This window comes from Gracilinanus agilis, chromosome 4 (genome assembly GCF_016433145.1).
Source record: "Gracilinanus agilis isolate LMUSP501 chromosome 4, AgileGrace, whole genome shotgun sequence".
Classification (NCBI taxonomy): domain Eukaryota; kingdom Metazoa; phylum Chordata; class Mammalia; order Didelphimorphia; family Didelphidae; genus Gracilinanus; species Gracilinanus agilis.
Window position 1 is genome coordinate 326,718,631 of NC_058133.1, and position 19,485 is coordinate 326,738,115.

The 19,485-nt window shown below is 33.2% G+C and overlaps 1 protein-coding gene across 1 annotated transcript in view; it reads left to right on the forward strand.

The window, feature by feature from the left end:
* The window catches only part of LOC123247426 (cytochrome b5 reductase 4), a 103,319-nt gene that overhangs the window by 54,263 nt on the left and 29,571 nt on the right, over positions 1-19,485 (forward strand). The window contains exons 9-11 of the mRNA XM_044676316.1: positions 2,555-2,648; positions 4,615-4,647; positions 7,405-7,527. Of these exons, the coding sequence (XP_044532251.1) occupies positions 2,555-2,648; positions 4,615-4,647; positions 7,405-7,527 (250 nt within the window). The remainder of the gene's footprint in view (positions 1-2,554; positions 2,649-4,614; positions 4,648-7,404; positions 7,528-19,485) is intronic.

Sequence of the window (19,485 nt, forward strand, 5' to 3'; positions counted from 1 at the left end):
ATTGAACATATATGTCAGTAGATAAAGGATTTATAATTTTATTGATGTAGGAAATTCATCCCCTGTTGAAGTTTGCAGCTCATTTTTATCCTAGATAATTTTTAGTTGCCTGAGGCTTAAGTGGCTTGCCTAAAGACATATAACCAGCATAATTCAGAGTTGAGTCTTAAATATGTCTTTCTGACTCCCAAATCTAGCTTTACTATGTCATGTTGCTTTTTAAATTAATAGGATACTAGTTGAAAAATACATGTTGTGGGCTATGGAAGGGAAAAATTGTTAAGCGGAAGGTATAGTTTAGATGATAAATGTCAAATTGACCTGTACCTAATATATAACAACTATGAACTTCTAAAAAAAATTTGTGGATGAGATCTTTTGAAAATTTTATAAGTCTAGGTTAAGTTTATGAGAGTTGAAATATGTATGTACATTTGTTGGTTTAATATAATCATGGTCTTCAGTTTAGAGTAATAATATAGGCCAAAGTGGACAGTGTATTTCCTGATGATATACAAAAATTGATTCATATTCTTTTGAACCGAGCAAAATTCTTTGGCTATTTTAGTTAAGGTATCTTTCATTTTCTCTGCTTATTGCTTTTTGTAGTTGATAGTCCTAAAAATAACACTGAAAGAAAAGTTTCATTAAACTCAAGAAGGAAATTTTAAACTCTGGCTTCAGTATGCTTGAAACTTGTTTTGTGGTAGGGTCTCATCACCCCCTTCCCCCCACTTTTTTTGCCCAGTTAGGCCATATATATATTATTTTCATGTAGTTCATTAGCCTTGCGCTTGATTTTCAAATTTAAATGCCTAATTGAACCTCCAGATAGGGGTGAGCCTGCATGGATTGAGGATCCTTGCTGTGATCATTGAAAGTGATAGTCTAAAAATTTTCTACATAATTACTTTATAGCACATTGGAAATTTAATAGCATTTCCTTCTTATTGAAATGTCAATAATAATAATAGATCTTTCTATCCCAGTTTCCCATTGGACTTTAGAGTTGCCTTTATGTTTATGGCCTTTTGGGGACAGAAATTATTGAGTTTTTTGCATATCACCTAGATCACACTCAATGTGCTATCACTAATTTAAGTTGATATGCAAAAACAAAGATGTTAGTTTTTAGGTAAAAAATAATGGCCTACTTTTAAAAATATTATAATATCAAGAAACATTTAGCAACAAATTGTGAAATGTAACCATTGCTTTCAAATCAATCCCAGAATTTCTTCATTCCCACCCCCCCTCCCAACTGAAATCTGTTTTTTCCATGCTTTTTACCATGCTGCTGCTGCAGAACGGGAGAGGAAAGGAGGAAGTTTTGAAGCCCTGTCATTCACCACTGTATGGACCAGTTAATTTATTTTATCAACCAATTTTAAAAATATGGACATTAGTGAAGTGATTTTTTTAAAAGGGAAAAGCAAGGTTAAATATTAGTGGTGCTTTATTTTTGCTTTGTCCCCAATTATGTCAGTCTCTCACGTTAGTTCAAATTGTGTTGGATACTTCAGCAGTTTTGCAACCCCTATTTCTGCTGCAGTCAGAGACAAAAGACCTATGCACATTCCTTGCTTATTGTCTCTCCTCTCTGATATCCTTTGTCTTATTTTTTACCTCTTTTCATCTCACTTTGGGGAGAGAAGGGCATTTCTTCTTTTGTCTGAAAAATTATCAGTTTTCTTGGTAAATGTAATTGAGTGAAAGCTCAGGATTTAGCAGAACAGAATACAATTTGGGAAATAATGATCAACCAAATAGTGTTTTGGATACATTGGATGGCATTCTGATGAACTAGAAGAATTAAAAATCCAAAAATCAGTTCCCTTTATGCTTTCTTTATTTTTTAAACCTTTATAAATTATTGTGTTATCACTTTTACTTAGCATTTACCCTATTATGAGTAAATTTTTTATATTAGGCCACTTATATTTGTCAGTTCTTCAAAAAATTTGAAATTTCCTCCATTGTGTGTATTCTGTACACTAACTCAGATCATAAATTATGTCATGTCTTAACAGATGGTTTCATGAGTTGCTGCCCCTTCCTGCCAATTCCATCCGCTATCTGTTTAATCAGTATGTTGCCTTTCAGTGGTGCAAGGCTGGTTCTTGTCCTCTACTTGAAGCCTTTCCAGCTTGATTCTTACTGTGAGAGCTTGAGCTTCTGTCTTTGTCACTGAGAACTGAAAGTTGCCTTCATATCACATGGACCTGGGAATGACACAGAGGGACTTTAATGGATGAGTTGTTCTCTCTAATGAACCTTATTTGGGAAAAGTAAAAATTGCTATAACTAGAATTTGAGTTAGAAGGACTTTAGAGATGATCTAGTTTCAACTCTCTTTAATTTTCAGGTAGGGAAACTGAGATGTAGATGGACCAAATGTCTAACCTGATTTGGCAGACCCAGGACCAGAATACAACAGATCTTTTGACTTTTAGTACAGTTTTTTGCCATCCTAAACTTGCTGGAAAAGTTTATGCATTGAGAATTTGAAAAGTTCTAATTGTATCACCTTAAAGTTTTTTTTTTTCTGTTTAAGGATATGGATTCAGAGTCTGTAATAGTTGACTATCAAGATGGTTCCTTTAGAGCAGAAATTATCATCAAGGATTATTCATATCTTCTACATACTGGTAAGTGCATTTTTATGGATGAAACTATTGTTAGCTCACTCTTTTGCACAGCATCTTTGTAAAATACACAGTACAAATTTTATTATTCTCATTTTAGAGGGAAATGAAGCTCAGTGAAGTGAGCTCCATGGTTCAATAGCTAGCAAATATGAAAGATTGAGCCTAGCTTAGGCCCTCAGACTCTTAAGGTTTAGTTTTTTTGTTTTTTAATGACCACAACATACTTGCTCCACAGTTAATTTTAAATATGATAATTATTTGGTTTTAAGTTAAATTTCTGAATACTTCACAAACCTAACACAGCAGCACTTTTGGTTAAAATAATTCTTTAATTATATAGAAATAAAATGGAACTTGATTAAAATCAAAGTCCATAAAAAGTATTTATAGTAAAGGTTTATTTATTATGGCCATTAATTGTTCATCATTCTGAACTTTTGTATAATTTCAATATCTTAACTTTTTCTCTTTTCCATTCTCTTCATCTACCCTAGAATGTTAAAAAAGTTAATGTAGTTTTCCGGGTTGAAACAGTTAAACAAAATACAAATATTTATTAGTTTGGCATTAATGAAGTTACTCTTTTGAATCTCATAGTCCTCAGAAAAATGATGTTATGTGTTTCAACTGAACCTCCTTCCTCCAAATCCTGACATTTTGTTGTGTTGTCTCTTCTGCTCTATTACCAGATCGGAGTGAGCCACAAATAAACTAGTATACAAGATGAGATTTTTCCTTCTCCTTCCCACAGTTTTTTCCCCTCTGAACACCTGTTTCTAGTGCTTCTGGCTTTAACTTTTCATTTTTCACTTGGAAATAAAAGGATAGTAATTTTTGAGAACAGACAACTAACATACAGAATGCTTATAGAAAAATACTCTTAGTATTTTGTTTTCTTAGAGAAGTCTTGGTAATGATACACTTAGCATCTATTCTTAGTTACAGAATATTGCATTTTACTTTTGCAGAACATGGCCGAAGCTCTAAGATGTCTCTGCTGACTTAGCATCATGCTGACTACTCCTTACTCTGTTAAAGAAGTGTCTTCAGCCTGGCACTTGGTCTGAGTTAATCATTTTTAAAAAAATTCCCATAAGGAACAGGTCAGGCAGTCTTGAATCTAAACTTCTCATCCAGAAATACATCAGATCTAGTTTTCTGTTGTTTCAATGTTAATGGAAAACCTGGTGAGCTGTGTCTTCCAAAAGAAATTTTGCTTATCCTGTGTGCCCAGGTTCATAGTCAGAAAATGTTAGTCATTAGCATTGAAATGGTTTTCATTGTGATATTATCTTTTTCTAATATCCTTTATGGATGAGGTATGTCCTAGCTAATTTGTGAGATATATAGCTGAAAAATTCACATGGTACAGCTACAGAAAAATAATAAATATGAAAAATGCATAAAAATTTTTTGTTGTTGAAATTGAATCAAAAGTTCTAAATTTTGAAATAGGCAACTCAGTTTTTCATGCTAATGAATTGGGGTTGGTTTTAGATTATTTCAAAGAAATTGAAATTATTTTTGCCTTTGAAATACAAGGAACAAATTTGAATATGTATTTTCGACAGCAAGTTTATACATGCTTACAGGCATTTAGTCCTCTGTTTTTGGGCTGGCCTGTTTGCCTCATTCGTTCATTATGTGGCCTGAAACCCAGCTGGGCAGAAGCAGCTTTATATTATTCACTTGTGGAAAATTGAGAGTTTGCTCTTTAATTTATTGGAAATATTACATTAATATATTAATTTTTTGACATACTGAAGAAAAATGTTTTTTCAAAAATAGCTTCATTCTCCATTTTGATTGAACAGAATTCTTATCTTCTGACTTCTCAAAATTTTTTATAATTTAAGATAATCAGAGCGTATTATACTACTAGAACCTAAGATGGCCTCTTCTGATACTTGTAGATTTAATGTGTGGTCTATGGAAGTGAAAACTAAATAAGATATTTCTGTTGTAGAGTTGAGCCATGAAATTCAAGAGGACATTACTGGTAAGCTTATAAAATGAAATATTTTCCTTAATTCTATTCAATAGCTTTACTGTTGTTAAAAAATTTTTACATACATACTAAAATACACTTATATTCTAAGCTGTTTTAAAAAAAATCGTCAGATCTTAAGAAATTCAAATTCAAGAGCTGTATTATTCCCTCCCTCACTTCCATTTTTATTTCTCTTGTTTTTCCCTTCCCTTTTTAACTTCCTTTCTTCCTTCTCTTATGTCCACTGCCTATTTCATGCTTTCTTTTATTCCCATTCTTCCACTTTTTTTATTCTTTCCTTCTCATTCCCTTCTTTCCATTCTCTTTTCCCTTCTCTCTCTTGGAGCTGCCATCATTTTTATTAAAGTAAATACATTTGTACATGTACACATTTAATGTATGTGCACTAACGTTTTATGCTAATAATGGTGAATTTAAAGTGTGTTGATGGGTGTCAGCTGGGTAGCTCAGGGAATTGAGATCCAGGCTTAGAGACAGGAGGTCCTAGGTTCAAATGTGACCTGAGACACTTCTTAGCTGTGTGACCCTGGGCAAATCACTTAACCCCAATTGCCTAGACCTTACTGTTCTTCTGCCTTGGAACCAATACACAGTATTGATTCTAAGACGGAAGGTAAGGACTTTAGAAAAAATTTTAAAAAATATATTGAATCGGGGGCAGCTGGGTAGCTCAGTGGAGTGAGAGTCAGGCCTAGAGACAGGAGGTCCTAGGTTCAAACCCGGCCTCAGCCACTTCCCAGCTGTGTGACCCTGGGCAAGTCACTTGACCCCCATTGCCCACCCTACCAATCTTCCACCTATGAGACAATACACCGAAGTACAAGAGTTTAAAAACAAAAACAACAACAACAACAAAAAAAATATATATACATATATATATATGTATATATATATATTGATATTGAATCAAGAGTACGTAGATTTTATAAAATATTTTTCTGTGTATCCAGTCCCAGTGTGGACCTATAATTTTTGGCTCTAAGTTAAAAAGAATGGCACTATCTTTATATGTTTATAAAACTGATAGTGCTTCTGTAACTATAACAGAATACTTTGTTGTGATGAGCATAATTTATGTGCCAAAAAGTGTTAAACATTTAAAAATATCATACAAATGGTTTTTTGAAAAGTACTTTCAAAGAAAATTTCATTAGCTTTCAAACTCATTTAGTTCAGCTACATTTACCTACAAATCCACTTCTTTCTGTTTTCCCCACTTGACTAGTTTCTGCATCTGCTTATCTTAGGTAGACTCAATTTTCCCTTATGTACCTATGTAATAAACCCAAAAAATGTTAAAAAGGAGATAATTAAATTTATTTTAGAATCATCAAATGCTCATTGACTTATTTTAGTTTAGGTCTGATTTTTTACTTTGTTAATTAATTGGCATGCCTAAGCATGTTGACCAACCATGTATTAGCATTGCCCTTGAGCAATTAGCTTAAAATAGATTAATACAAGAATAAAACAAATTAGCCTGGTTCTAAAAATAGCCTGCATAAAGGATTGTATGCAGTGTGATGAGAAACTAAACTGCACTTGCTAGTTTGCCAGTTTTCATTGAAAAATACTTTATTCCATGATACTTACAAACATTCACCACAGATTATCTCTAGAAGTCTTAAGGCCACCTTTCAAAAGAAAATAAGTCAAATTTGCTACTAATAGCAATGCAGTAATCCAGGACAATTCTGAGGAACATATGAGAAAGAATGCTATCTACATCTAGAGAAAGGACTTGTTTATGTGGGTATATGATTTGGAGTTTTGTTTTTAAAAGATTACTCTATTACAAAAATGAATAATAAGGAAATAGGTTTTGAGTGATAATATATGTATAACCCAGTGGAATTATTTGTCAGTTCTGGGAGGGGGGAGGAAAGAAGGGAGGAAGACAGCATAAATCATGTAACCGTGGAAAAAATTTTTTACTTAAATTTGGAATTTAAAAAAGAAAATAAGTCAATTGTATACTTTCAGAGAAGTAACTTTTTTATTCATTCACATTGGCTATTCTGCCTATGATTTATCAGAAACACATTTGGGGCAGAAGTCGGGTGGGGAATACATATGTTTTCAAGCTTATTCTGGTCAACCTGCACCTCTTAATTTCTAAGCTGATTGATTAGAGAATGGATTGGCTATGAAAGGAAAGGGATGCAGGATTTGAGGATTGTAGCACACCTTGGTTTTCTGAGAAGCCCAAAGGGAGGTATAAGAATGAATCCCTGAGATCATAAGCTTATTTCCATAGTCCTTTCTACCTCTAGAACAATGATCCAGTGATCAAACTAAAACTTAAATGATTACCAGCAAAAGAAACCTTTTCTTGTGAAGCAAGCAAATTGGAGATATTTCTCCTGGTGCATCAGAAAAATTGAAGCTCCTGGGATAGGACTTGTTTTGGACATGCTTGGAATTTGGACAAAGGATCTTAGGGCCTCACAGATAAAGGATTTATCCTGATAGGGTACTGGTCTTGGAATCTAGCAGGTAAATTTGGTTTCTTTCAGGCCATTTGGGGTATAATCTTTTAGAAGCAATGAACCAGAGAGAATTTTGTTGAAAATATAACAAAAACATGAATGAGTTTACATTTGTTTCTCTTACCATGAAATATAACAAGTCTCTCATTAATATATTTGAAACAGACCGGTTTATCATTTTTTTTTAGAGATGACTTTTGGTAGGCTAATATAAACTATAATCCCAGTTGTGCATACTAATGGAATTTATTTTTAGTGCGTGTTGCAGAAAAAACGGGTAAAGTAGAGATTGTTCTGAAGAAAAAAGATAATATCTCTTGGAAGTATCTTGGACATCCCCTGGAGAATCATAATTCATTTACTGCACACAGAGATACAGGTATAATGTTGTATTTTGAATTCTATACTGACAAAACTGACTATGTCAGTAGCAAAATTTATATAGAATAGAGCACCATTAGGATAGTACTGAAATTTCTGAAGCTATATCTAAGTAGTCAAAGTGTCCTTGCACCAATGTTTAGTGAGTTAAGAAGTCAAAAACCATTTATTTGCCAAACCCTGTTTCTTATAGTTTTCTTTGTTTCTGAGCTCCTGGTAGTAAGCAGGTGAAAATAATCGGTCTGATCATTAGAATACTTTCTTTAGTACCCAGCTACTATTTCTCTAGTTGTACAGAAACAAATTTTTTATTTTATTCCATGTACACAGCATTCCATATTTTGCTTCTGTATGTTTTGCACAGATTTTTTTACTCTTTCAAGAATGCTCTCCATCTGCACCTCCATTTATGGAAAACTTTGGCTTAGTTCAAAAGGTTAGCTTAAGGGACATTTCCTATATGTGACCTTTTCCGTGTTCACTCAATTAGTAGCATTTCTCCCAAAATTATTTTGTATTTTCTTATCTGTGCACATATTTCCTCAAGAAGATTGAAAGTTACTTGAGTGTAATTTGATTTGTGTTTTTTTTTTTGTCTCTACACCTACAGCACCTAGCATTTACTGGTTACTTAGTGTGCTTATTGTATTCAGTTGAATTAAATTGAAGGAGAGAAGTCTGCTGTACATGATAAACTCTTTATTTGCATATAATTTGATGAGGATGAATTTAAACTCTTACTTCATCTACTTAGTAGACTTTTGTTACTGAGATGAGCTTTATAAATAAATAGATTTATCCAGCCTTTCCTAATAAAAGTTTTTGGTTAATGCATTCCAAGAATGTGAGGACTTAATTGGAAATTAGATTACCCAAATATCAGTAGGAGTCCACTCAGCTATAGGTAAATTGAATAAGAAATAGTTAAGCTTTATTAGGCTTTTATAAAATAGCTAAATAAGTATTTAAAATGTATTATTTAATTTTTTTTAGTTTAAGGGGGAAAAGTCAGGCAGTAATATTTATTGAATATTAACTGATGTGTTATCCCTGTCTCCCCCCCCCCAAGCTTATTCTAGTGCAAGGTGTTAGATACAAGTGACCTCCTTTAATTATAACAAAGGTAAACCACATAAAATTAAAGGTAAATTGATTAACAAATACATAGTAGTATGATCTAGATAGAATATGTAAATCATGAACATATGAATAAAGGTAATCCCTGGAGACTACATGTAAAAAGTGAATTTTTAGCAGTGATTTAAAATAGTTGAGCAATAAGGTTTGGCAGAGAGATAGATAAGGACATTCTAACTAGAAAAAATACCATCAAGGCAGTGGAAGAAAGAATATGAAAAAAAGATTTCTTAAGCAAGAACAGCTAGATGATTTGGGAATAAGGAGTCTTAGTAGTTTGAGATTTGCAGAAATTCAGAGAAGAAAAATTAAAACGAAGTTCATAGAAGAACAATTAGAGATTTCAAGAATCTTAGTGGAAGAGAAAGGGAAGAGACATAAACAAATAGAATGTTTTTTTAAAAAAGATTTAATTGATATTGTCATCTTACATCATTTACCATGATAAATTCAAAATGATTTTGACCCAAATATTAATGATTACACACCATAAAGATTTTAGAAAAGAAGCAGATTATATTCATTTCAGAGCTACTGGATAGGAAATGAATTCTTAACTTGATAAGGAATAGAGCAATTATAAAAGATAAACTAGATACTTTTATTACAAACAAAATTGATGCATAGAGGATAAGAAGGGAAGCAGCTGACTGGTGAAAAAATATATTTTGCTTGGATAAGGATTTGATATCCAACATACATAGACAACTGATAGGAATATATAAAAACAAAAGCCATTTCCTAGTGAATAAAGGATATGAATAAATGTTTCTCAAAAGAAGAATTGCAAACTCTTAATCATATGAAAGAATTCTCCAAATAATTAATAATAATAGAAATGCAAATAAAAACAGCCCTGAGGTTTTATCTCATATCCAGCAGATTGACCAAAGATGGTAATAGATTGAAATTGTATCAGAGGGGGTGTGGAAAGACACACATTAGTGCATTGCAGATGGAACTACAAATTATTATAATTGTTCTTGAAGACAATTTAAATTTATCTAAAAGTTGCTAAAATATCTATACTCTTTTATCTGTTGATTAGTTTCCTAGACATATGCCTCAGGGACAAGAAGACTCCATATATACCATAACATTTATAGCATGGATTTTGTAATATCAAAGAAACAAAAGTAGCTACTTATCAATTAGGGAATGACTTAACAAATTTCAATATACCAAATAATTAAATATATTATTCTGCCATAAGAAATGATAAACATCTTGAATACAGAGAAATATAAAAAGACTTACATAAACTGTTACAAAATAATGGTAAACAGAGCCAGTAAAACAGTTTATACAATGACTACAACAATGTAAATGGAAAGAATGACAATCACAAACAATAAAAAGTGAATGTTGCAAAATTACAAAGAGCAAGCTTGACACCAAAGAAGAGATTAGATATAAGAAAAATTTTTTCCCATTTCATTGCAGAGGTGAAGTATCCATGGATGTCAAACACTGAGCATAGTTTCAATTTTTTAAAATTAATTTTTAATTAATTTTTAAAATTAAAATTAAATTTAAAAATGTATTTATTTAAAGTATTTCAATTTAATTTTAAATTAAATTAAAATTTTTAAAACTAATTTTAAAATTAACAGTGATTAGCTTTACTGACTTTTTATTTTATTTTATTTTAAACCCTTACCTTCTGTCTTGGAACCAATACTGTGTGTTGGTTCCAAGGCAGAAGAGTGGTAAGGGCTAGGAAATGGGGGTCAAGTGACTTGGCCAGGGACACACAGCTAGGAAGTGTCAGAGACCAGATTTGAACCTAGGACCTCCTGTCTCTAGGCTGGGTTCTCAATCCACTGAGCCACCCAGCTGCCCCCCCCCCATTTTACTGACTTTTTAATCTTCCTCTTCCTCCTTTTTCTTTTTAAAAATTCTTTGTTAAAAAGAATAGCCCTATGGAAGGGGTATTGAAGTGATGGAAGTATAGGTGATTTATAGATGTATATATGTATAAATAATATCAGTGAAAATCCATTTTAAATAAAGGATTGAACAGTGAAAAGTTATATTCTGAAATTTTCAGACTCCTGAAGCAACTGAAGGGAAAGAAAGTAAAATAACCTAAATTTCAAGATATTTAAGAATACTCATACTAGACTTCTATTTGATACAAATAGCCAACAGTGATAATAATTATGGTAGTAATAGTAACAATAATTTACTTATTTTTAGGCTTACAAAACCATTTACATTTATTATCTTATTTGGTCCTCAAAAAAATCTTCACAAGGGTTAATCATTAAAATACTTTATTGTAAACTTTCCAGGACCCTATCCTTAAATTCTTACTTAGTTATTTGGAACACTTTTTGTATGATTTGTTGATAAACTCGCTTTTCTTAGTTGAGAACTACCTGTTCATAGTCTTTCACCACTTATCTATTGGGGTAAAGATTTAGGCATCCATATTCTAATGAGTGATGAGGGTGAGTTCCAATTTTAGTAATTTTCTCTAGTAGATAAAATATACATAGATATACCTATCATTGTGTGTATGTGTATACATATGTTAATAGCTAAAGGGTGAGTTGGCTAGTATCTATACAAAATTAGAAAATTAGTTGGTATTGTGTTGATATTTTTGCTTTCATCCCAGCTTTGTTTAAATAATTGCTGCTGTCTCTATGATTTAGCACCACCATAAAAATGTTTAAAGATAATATTTGTTCCCAGACAATTTAATGATTAACTTATGGGATTGGAAGAAAAATGAGGACAACAATTTTGAATTAAATAAGAAAAAAGCATAAACAAAGAACTGATTTCTTTTTCATTGCTGGCTTTTAGTCAGGGCTCTTTTGTAATGATATCTCTCTCTCTCCCTCCCCTCATCTCTTTCTTTTTATATCTCTATGTCTATCACCCTGTCTTATACATACAAACACGTACCTTTCTAGAATCATCTGTAATTTTAAAAATGTAATTACCAATACAGTATTCATAATTTCTCATAGGGCATTAAAATAACCTGGCATACTCCCTGTAGCCCATACTGGCTTGAGAAATTCTTCTGCAAAGAGATGAATAGATCTATTGCAAAGAAACTCAGTTTCGGGGGCAGCTGGGTAGCTCAGTGGATTGAAAGTCAGGCCTAGAGACGGGAGGTCCTAGGTTTAAATCTGGCCTCAGACACTTCCCAGCTGTGTGACCCTGGGCAAGTCACTTGACCTCCATTGCCCACCCTTACCACTCTTCTACCAAGGAGCCAATACATAGAAGTTAAGGGTTTAAAAAAAAAAAAGAAAAGAAACTCAGTTTTAATTTCATTATTGCTTGTTATTGATTATTTCACTTTTGTTCTTATCCACTGTAATTCTTATCAATAATATTTGAGATCTAAAGTGATTATTATGTTTTAACAAAGATAAAGGGGGAAAAAACAGTAATGTCCATCTCTGGGTCCCATAAAATATTTGTTTCTACCCAGCACAAAGATAAGTAGTCTTCCCTCTCCCTCCTTCTGCAGAAGGAACTGTAGAATTTCTTCTTTTCCTGCTTTCCTCCATTTTCAACTCTGAGGAGGGGCTGAGAATGCTCTGTCAGCAGATAGAGGATGCAAGATGCAATAATACCAGTTAACTGTTAAGTCAGGAAGATAAAAAAGCTCAGATAGGAAAGTCAGAGATTCCAGAAACCTGCCAATACCTAACATTTCTAAGTATCCCCCTTTTTATACACAGTGGTTGCAGTGAGCAATGATAAATCTCTTTTGTAATGGAAAAAATGTAATTTTAAAAATTTTGTGGCAACTTTGTGTTCTCTATATTTGGCATTTATCTTTTGAGTCTCTTGCACAACACAAATTTAGGCGTCCCTTTCAAGATACTGATGTTATTTCTCATTTAAAATAAATCAGTTATTACGAAGTGCCTGTTATTCCCAAGCACTAGAGTGAGTGCTGGTATACAATCTCACAGTCTAATTGAGCAAGACAACAAGCAAACAAATAGATATAAACAAGTTATATAGAGGAAAAATAAGAAATGATTAAAAGAGGAAAGGCACTAGAATTAGGAAGGATTGGGAAAGGTTTCCTATAGAAGATGGGTTTTATTTAGGATTTGAAGAAGCCAGTAGATTGAGATGAGGAGGGAGAACATTCTTGACGTGGAAAATAGAGAAAATGTCCAGAGCTGAGAGAGTGAGTCTTGCTTGAGGAACAGTGAATAGGCCAGTGTCATTGCATCAAAGGTATGCATTGGTGAATAATGGGTACAAAGACTAGAAGGGTAGTGGGGGTAGGGACTGGGTTTTGGAGGGCTCTGAATGCCAGAAGACTTTGTAATTGGTCCTTGAAGTTATAGGGAGCCGCTGGAATTTGTTGAGTGTGGGGCAAGGGGGTATGGTGACATGTTGGTTTTCTTATTTCTTTGGTGGAAAATTGGCACAAATTCAGAATTTCATTTTGGAGCCAGTAACTGATAAAAGTGTCTCGTTTAATATATAGCATATAAATTAAACCCATTTTTGGAGGCTATTTTAAAATAGAAAAGGAAGACATGTATGGTATTTGCTGTAGGTTTTCATTTCTATGTTATTAATTTATATCAACAAAGAACAGAAGAAAGCAAGGCAAGATAGTAAGGAAATAGCATTTATAAATGTGGTAGGAGCAATGCCTGTTTTGTAGGACAAATATGATTTAATGAACCTAATAATTTTTTAGAAACTCACTGTCAGATTACATTAATGGGAACCTTTGGTTCTGTTCTTTTCATTATCTTCCTTTTTAAGATTTGCCTGGATAAGTTTCTGGAGTCAGATGACAGAAGAGATACAAAAACAAAATGTGGCCGAATATCTCACTGCATAACTAATTTAGGGAAGCCACTGTTTTCCTCCAGGTAGTTTACAAGTATTTACAAGTATGTGGAGAGTGATCTGGTCCAACTCTTATAGGTTTCTTATAGGTTAGGTTACTTGGCTGACATTAAAAAGATAAGTGTTAGAGTCAGGAAACAATCTCAGATTTCCTAGCTGCAAATTCAGCATGCTTTCTACTATTTCCATGCTGCTATTGATACCTTTTGTTATTATCTTACAGTTGTTTCTGGAACAAACTTTCCTTCCCTAGGCTCCTCCACACTCCTATTGACCTTTTACTTTGTAACAAAGAAAAAAATATTTAAGCAAAAGTACCAAATATATTGACTACATCGGAAAACATTGTCATTCATTTTATATAGGTGTATGTATATGTGTGTATATATGTGTGTATGTGTATCATAAATATATGACCTCTGGCTTGACAACCCTCTACATCTCTACCTTGATGGAGAAAGGTGCACTTCATTATCTATTTTTCTCAACCATAAGTGGTTTTTCTTTTTCTTAAATTTTGGCTTCCTTTTTAGTGATCTTTTAATTTTCATTGTTATGGTTATCAAAATGTCCTTTTGGTTCTTATTTCATTGTACATTAATTTATAGAGGTCTCTCCATTTTTCAGTTCCTCATAGTTGAACAGAAATATTTCTTTATATCCATATGCCATAATCTTTCCTATAGTTCCTCAATTGAGGGAACTTATTTTGGTTTTAATTCTTTAATACCACTAAGAGTACTGCTATTAAAATGTTCATATATTGTAGACTCTTGTTTCTGTCTTTGACCTTTTTGGGGTATGTGCTTAAAGTTGCAGGTTGGATGGGTCCAAGAGTATGGAAAGGTTAGCCACTTTTCTTGAATAATTCCAAGACCATGTCCAAAAGACCATTCACATTTCTACCAAAAGGTTATTTTGATTATTTGAAGCCTATCCAGTATAGACCATTACCATTTTTTGTCATTTTTGTGTATTTGCAATGTGAAGTGAAATCTAAGGATTATTATATTTTGTTTTTTTCTTTAATAATAACTTGGAGAGTTATTTTTCTTATGGTTATTTGTAGTTTGCATTTCTTTGTCTTGTATGTAAGTATTTGTGAACATGCATTCCCTTAGTAAACTATAAGCTTTTTGAAGGCAGAAACTATTTCACTTTTGTACTTGTGTCTTTAGCGACTAGCACCAATGCCTGAAAAAGGCACTTAAAAAATGTTTGTTGATTGATTGAAAAGTTATGTCCTTAAATCCTTATTTATTGGAAAATAGCTTTTTAAATTACATATTTGTATTCCTTATATATTTTGGATTCTCCAGCAGTGATATTTCATGCAAATGTTTTTCCCCAATCAAGAGTTTTATCTTCTTATACTATCTTCATTGTTATGTACAGAATTAATATTGTCTATTTTGTCTTTTATAATTTCCTCTGGTTCTAGTTTAAGATTTCTCCTTTTATCTAATAGTTGTGAAAAGGTTCTCTATTCCATTTGTTTATGATGTGACCTTTTACATTAAAGCTACAAATCCATTTTGAGCATTTTGTGGCATATTGTATAAATTGTCAGCCTCATAAGAAACCTTCTGACAAACTTATTTCCAGTTTCTCTAGAAGTTCTTGTCAAAAAGGGAGTTCTTATTTAGTAATCTGTTGCTGGGTTTATCTAATATTGAGTTATACTGTATTTTAATTCTTTCCTATCTGTTTCTTCCATTAATACTTTTCTGTTTATTAACTTGTAACAAATTGCTTTGATGACTACTATTTTATAATATTATTTGAGATCTGATAAATACTGCATTGTGTTCATTTGTGTGTGTTTCATTGTTGCCTTTTAGATTCTAGACCTTTTTTCTTCTAAATGAATCTTGTTTACCATGTTGATTCACAATAGTTTAAATTATTTTGAGAATTTTATTTCTGGTTATGACTATATAATTATTGACAACAATTAAGATGGTTAAAAAATGTTTACAGTGATACGGATGTATGTTTCTTTAGAAATATTTAGTATTAAAATTTTTTAAAAAGCACCTAAGGTCTAGCCTACTTTTATCATCAGAAGTACTTTTTACTTGATTTAAAAATCTGTAAAACTGGCTTTAGGATAGATAATTGTAGATAATAGAATACTTAATGTAGTATCATGCATTCAGAGAATGCTTTATAATTTCTTGATGATTATAATACCATAGTAATCTTAACAAAATTTATATTAATTATTAGAACAAATCTCAATTAACTAGAACCTAGAATAGCTGGCATTAAGTTTCCTGTTTCTATACTGCACTTTAAAAATTCATGTCAATTTTTCCTTCACAAAATGTTTCACATCCTTGTTTCTCTACTCACACGAGTCCCATTCTACCTAGTTCAGGCTCTTATCACCTTTAGACTATTGTAACAGTATCCTAATTGGTCTCTCCCATTTACTTTCCATGCATAACTGCCAAAGTAACCTTCTCAAGAAACAGGTTACCCCATCATTTCCCTGTTCAGAGGAATCCATTATGTATCTTTTGCCCCTAATATAAAATACAGAGTCCTTCACAATTTGACTCCCTCCTACCTTTTAAGTCTTACTTCATCATAGTCTTTTTCAGGTCTGCTTATTGCCAAACTGGACTGTTAGCTATACTGTGAACTCTGTATGGGCACCACCCCCTTCCCAGAATTCATTGTCATCTCTGTCCTCAGAATACTTGTTTTCCTTTAAAATTCAGCTGAAGTGTTACTGTCTCTGAAAACTTTCCCTGTTGTTAGTATCCTTTTACTATATCCCCAGTAAACTATAGGCTTTGACAGGAACTATTTCATTTTTTGTTTGTATCTGCATCATCCAACTTAGGGCCTTGCATGTAGGGAGTACTTAATAAATATTGGCTATATTTTATGCAGTATTTGGAGAAGCTCCCTCAAATTCTATAATTTTGTCAGTATAGAGAACTTACATTTCCTCTACATTCTTGGTATTTGAAGGTATTTTGTTCCTTTCAAGGTTGATTATATTGGGTCCTATTCCATAAGAATTGATTGCATAAGAATAGTAGAAGCTCATTGATTTGAACTAATTAGAAGGAATACTAGACAGAAATTGTGAAAAAAAATCTATTTAAAAATTCCTTAAAATGAAGGAAGTTTTTTAATCCTTGCCTAATGACTTCTAACTGTTTGATTGTAGACACCCCTTATGATGTTGTCTCAACATTGTACTTTTCAAGTAATATCTCTTCAAAAAACATTTATTATGTGCCAGGCACTATTTTAAATACTGGTGATACAAAGATGAAAGTTAAAGTCCCTGCCCTCAAGGAGTTTACATTCCATTGAGGAGAAATGCTGAAAATGCAAATGAGTAAATATGAAACATAGGCAAAATAATTTCTGATGGGGAGAGTACCAGCAACTAGAGGGATAAGTATAAGGCCTCATGTATGAAGTCATGCTTCAAGGTGAACTTTGAAGAGAAGGTTGTATTTTAAGAGGCAGAGATGAAGAATGAGTTCATCCACAACAAGAACATTCTTTGTAAAGACACAGGGATGAAGAGATGAAGTATTATATATACATAATAGTAATTAGAATAGCTTGACTGAAATGTAGGCTACTAAGAGGATAATAAAAGCAAATTTTCATGGAAAGGTAGGCGTGAACCAGATTGGGAAGGGCCTTAATTGCCAAGCAGAGAAGTTTATATTTTATACAAGGGGCAACTAAAAGCAACTGGGGCTTCTTGAGCAGAGTCATGGTTAGACTTCTGCTTTAGTAATATTAATTTTGCAGCTCTGTAGAAGATAAAATGGAGAGGGGAGAGAATGAATTCAGAAAGGTCAGTTAGTATCTAATTGCTCTCTAATAATACCATATTCCAGGTAAGAGGTGATGATGTGAACTGGTGTGATGACCACATGAGAGAGATGTTTTAGAGGTAGAAGTGACAAGACTTGTCCACTGATAGTATATGGAATGAGGAACAAGGCATTATTAAAATTGACTCAGAGATTATGAATCTGGGTGACAGGAATGATAGTAATACCCTCAACAGAAATAGGGATATTAATCAAATTCTTCTTCAGTCTCACAACTCTCCCGTTATAATGTCTAGACAATATCCTGAGAGCCATATCTTCTTTTAAGTGATGGTGTGATGATAACATTAACTTCCCTAAACATTGATCTTCTTGTAGTCACTATGTTCTTCATTGCAGTTGCATACTTATTGTTCCTGTGTATTGGACTTTTTTTGGTAATGTTTTCATAAAACCAGTTAAGATTAGATGGTAGAGTGTATGCCTAATTGATACTGAAATTTCTAGACTAAAGTATATGCATCCTTTAAACCTATCATGGGAATATCTCATCTGCCTACTGTTTTCCTCACTCAGACCAACCCCTTCAAACAATCTTAACAGCTTTCCTGGCTTCCTTATTATATAGATAGAAATAAAAACCATTTGCCTTCTGTTAGCTTACGTATTAGATCCTTCGCCTTCTGAATTTATAGCCTCTTTTCCTTCACTTAGCTGACTTGCCTTGACCAGTGACCACCACTAGTGGTATCTCTAAATTTGAATTAGATTTCTTTTCAGGTTCTAAAATATTCCCACCAAGGCTTTACTGATTTAAATAGGCATCATTTAAACTGAGACCTCCCACCCCCACCAACACTATATTTTCAAACACATACATATTTTACCCAGATTGACACACAGGTACATGAGCACCTCATTGTTGATCTGTTAGTAAGAACCAGAGATAACTAACACTCTTTGAGTGCTACACTAGTTTCTAAGTCATATTAAAAGACTTAAAGCTAGGCATCAAATATGTTAGGTAGAGGTTTTGGAGGATTTGGGGAAGGACATGGATAAGAAAGAATGAGAAGGCATGGATGAGTTGTGATCCTCACCATTGTAATTGGCATTAATTTTTATTATGTAAATGCATGCTTTTAAAGTACTTGAAAACAGTTTGTTCTCAAGTGTTTTAAACATCTCTGAAGCGGAGCCGAGGGCAGCAGAGAGCACGGAGCCGCGAGCCCAGACAGCAGCGCATGCCCCGAACTCTCTGCCACCCCCTGTCCGCAGCAGCAGCAGAGCCAGACAGCCCAGCACTGTGGTCAACTGGAATGCCTACATGGACAACCTCATGCTGGACGGGACCAATCAGGATGAAACCGTAGGCTATAAGGACTCACTTTTTCTGCTGCTCTACCTGGGAAAATCTTCATCAGTATTATGTTGTGAGGTAGGCATGTTTGTTGGAAAGAAAAGTCAAGTTTTTTCATAAATGAATTGATATTGGGTATTCAGAAATGTTCAGTGTTGAGATATTCACTGCTGCAGGGTTGGGAATTTACCATGAGTCTTCATGCCAAGAGCACTGCCTACTTTCAACCTCACAGTCACTTTGACTGCCAAGAAATCAACCCCATTGATGGGGAAAGGAAGTGTCTGAGGTGAAGGTTGATCAGTAAATGTTATGAAATGGCTTCTTACCTTTAGTATTCCCAGAATTCCCTCTCCCCTCTTCTAACCCTTTCTTCCCCCTCTCTCATCTCCACTTCTGTACCTGCCCTGTTCACTCATTATTTTGAACTCTTCCCCTCCAACCCCTCCATCCTTGTTCTTGCTAAAAAATCCATACTCTGGGCAGCCATGAGTTGGGTAAACAGGCATATATCTACTTCCTCTAAAATCTAAGCTTTTCCAAGCTTCCTCCTGGTACATTATTAAGGAAATTGGGAGGAGGAGAGAAGTAAGTTTTATTGTCATAATTTAAAAAATATATATATATTTTTGCATCCTAATTTTAGAATATGAGAAAAGAGACTCTTAAATTTTCTGAGTATTTTTTGTATTATTACACAGTTTAGTATCTGTCTTACACATTCCAAAAGAAATGTATATAACTGTATGATCTAGTTGTTCTTGTGTATATTTTTGTTACTTTAATGGATCTATGATAT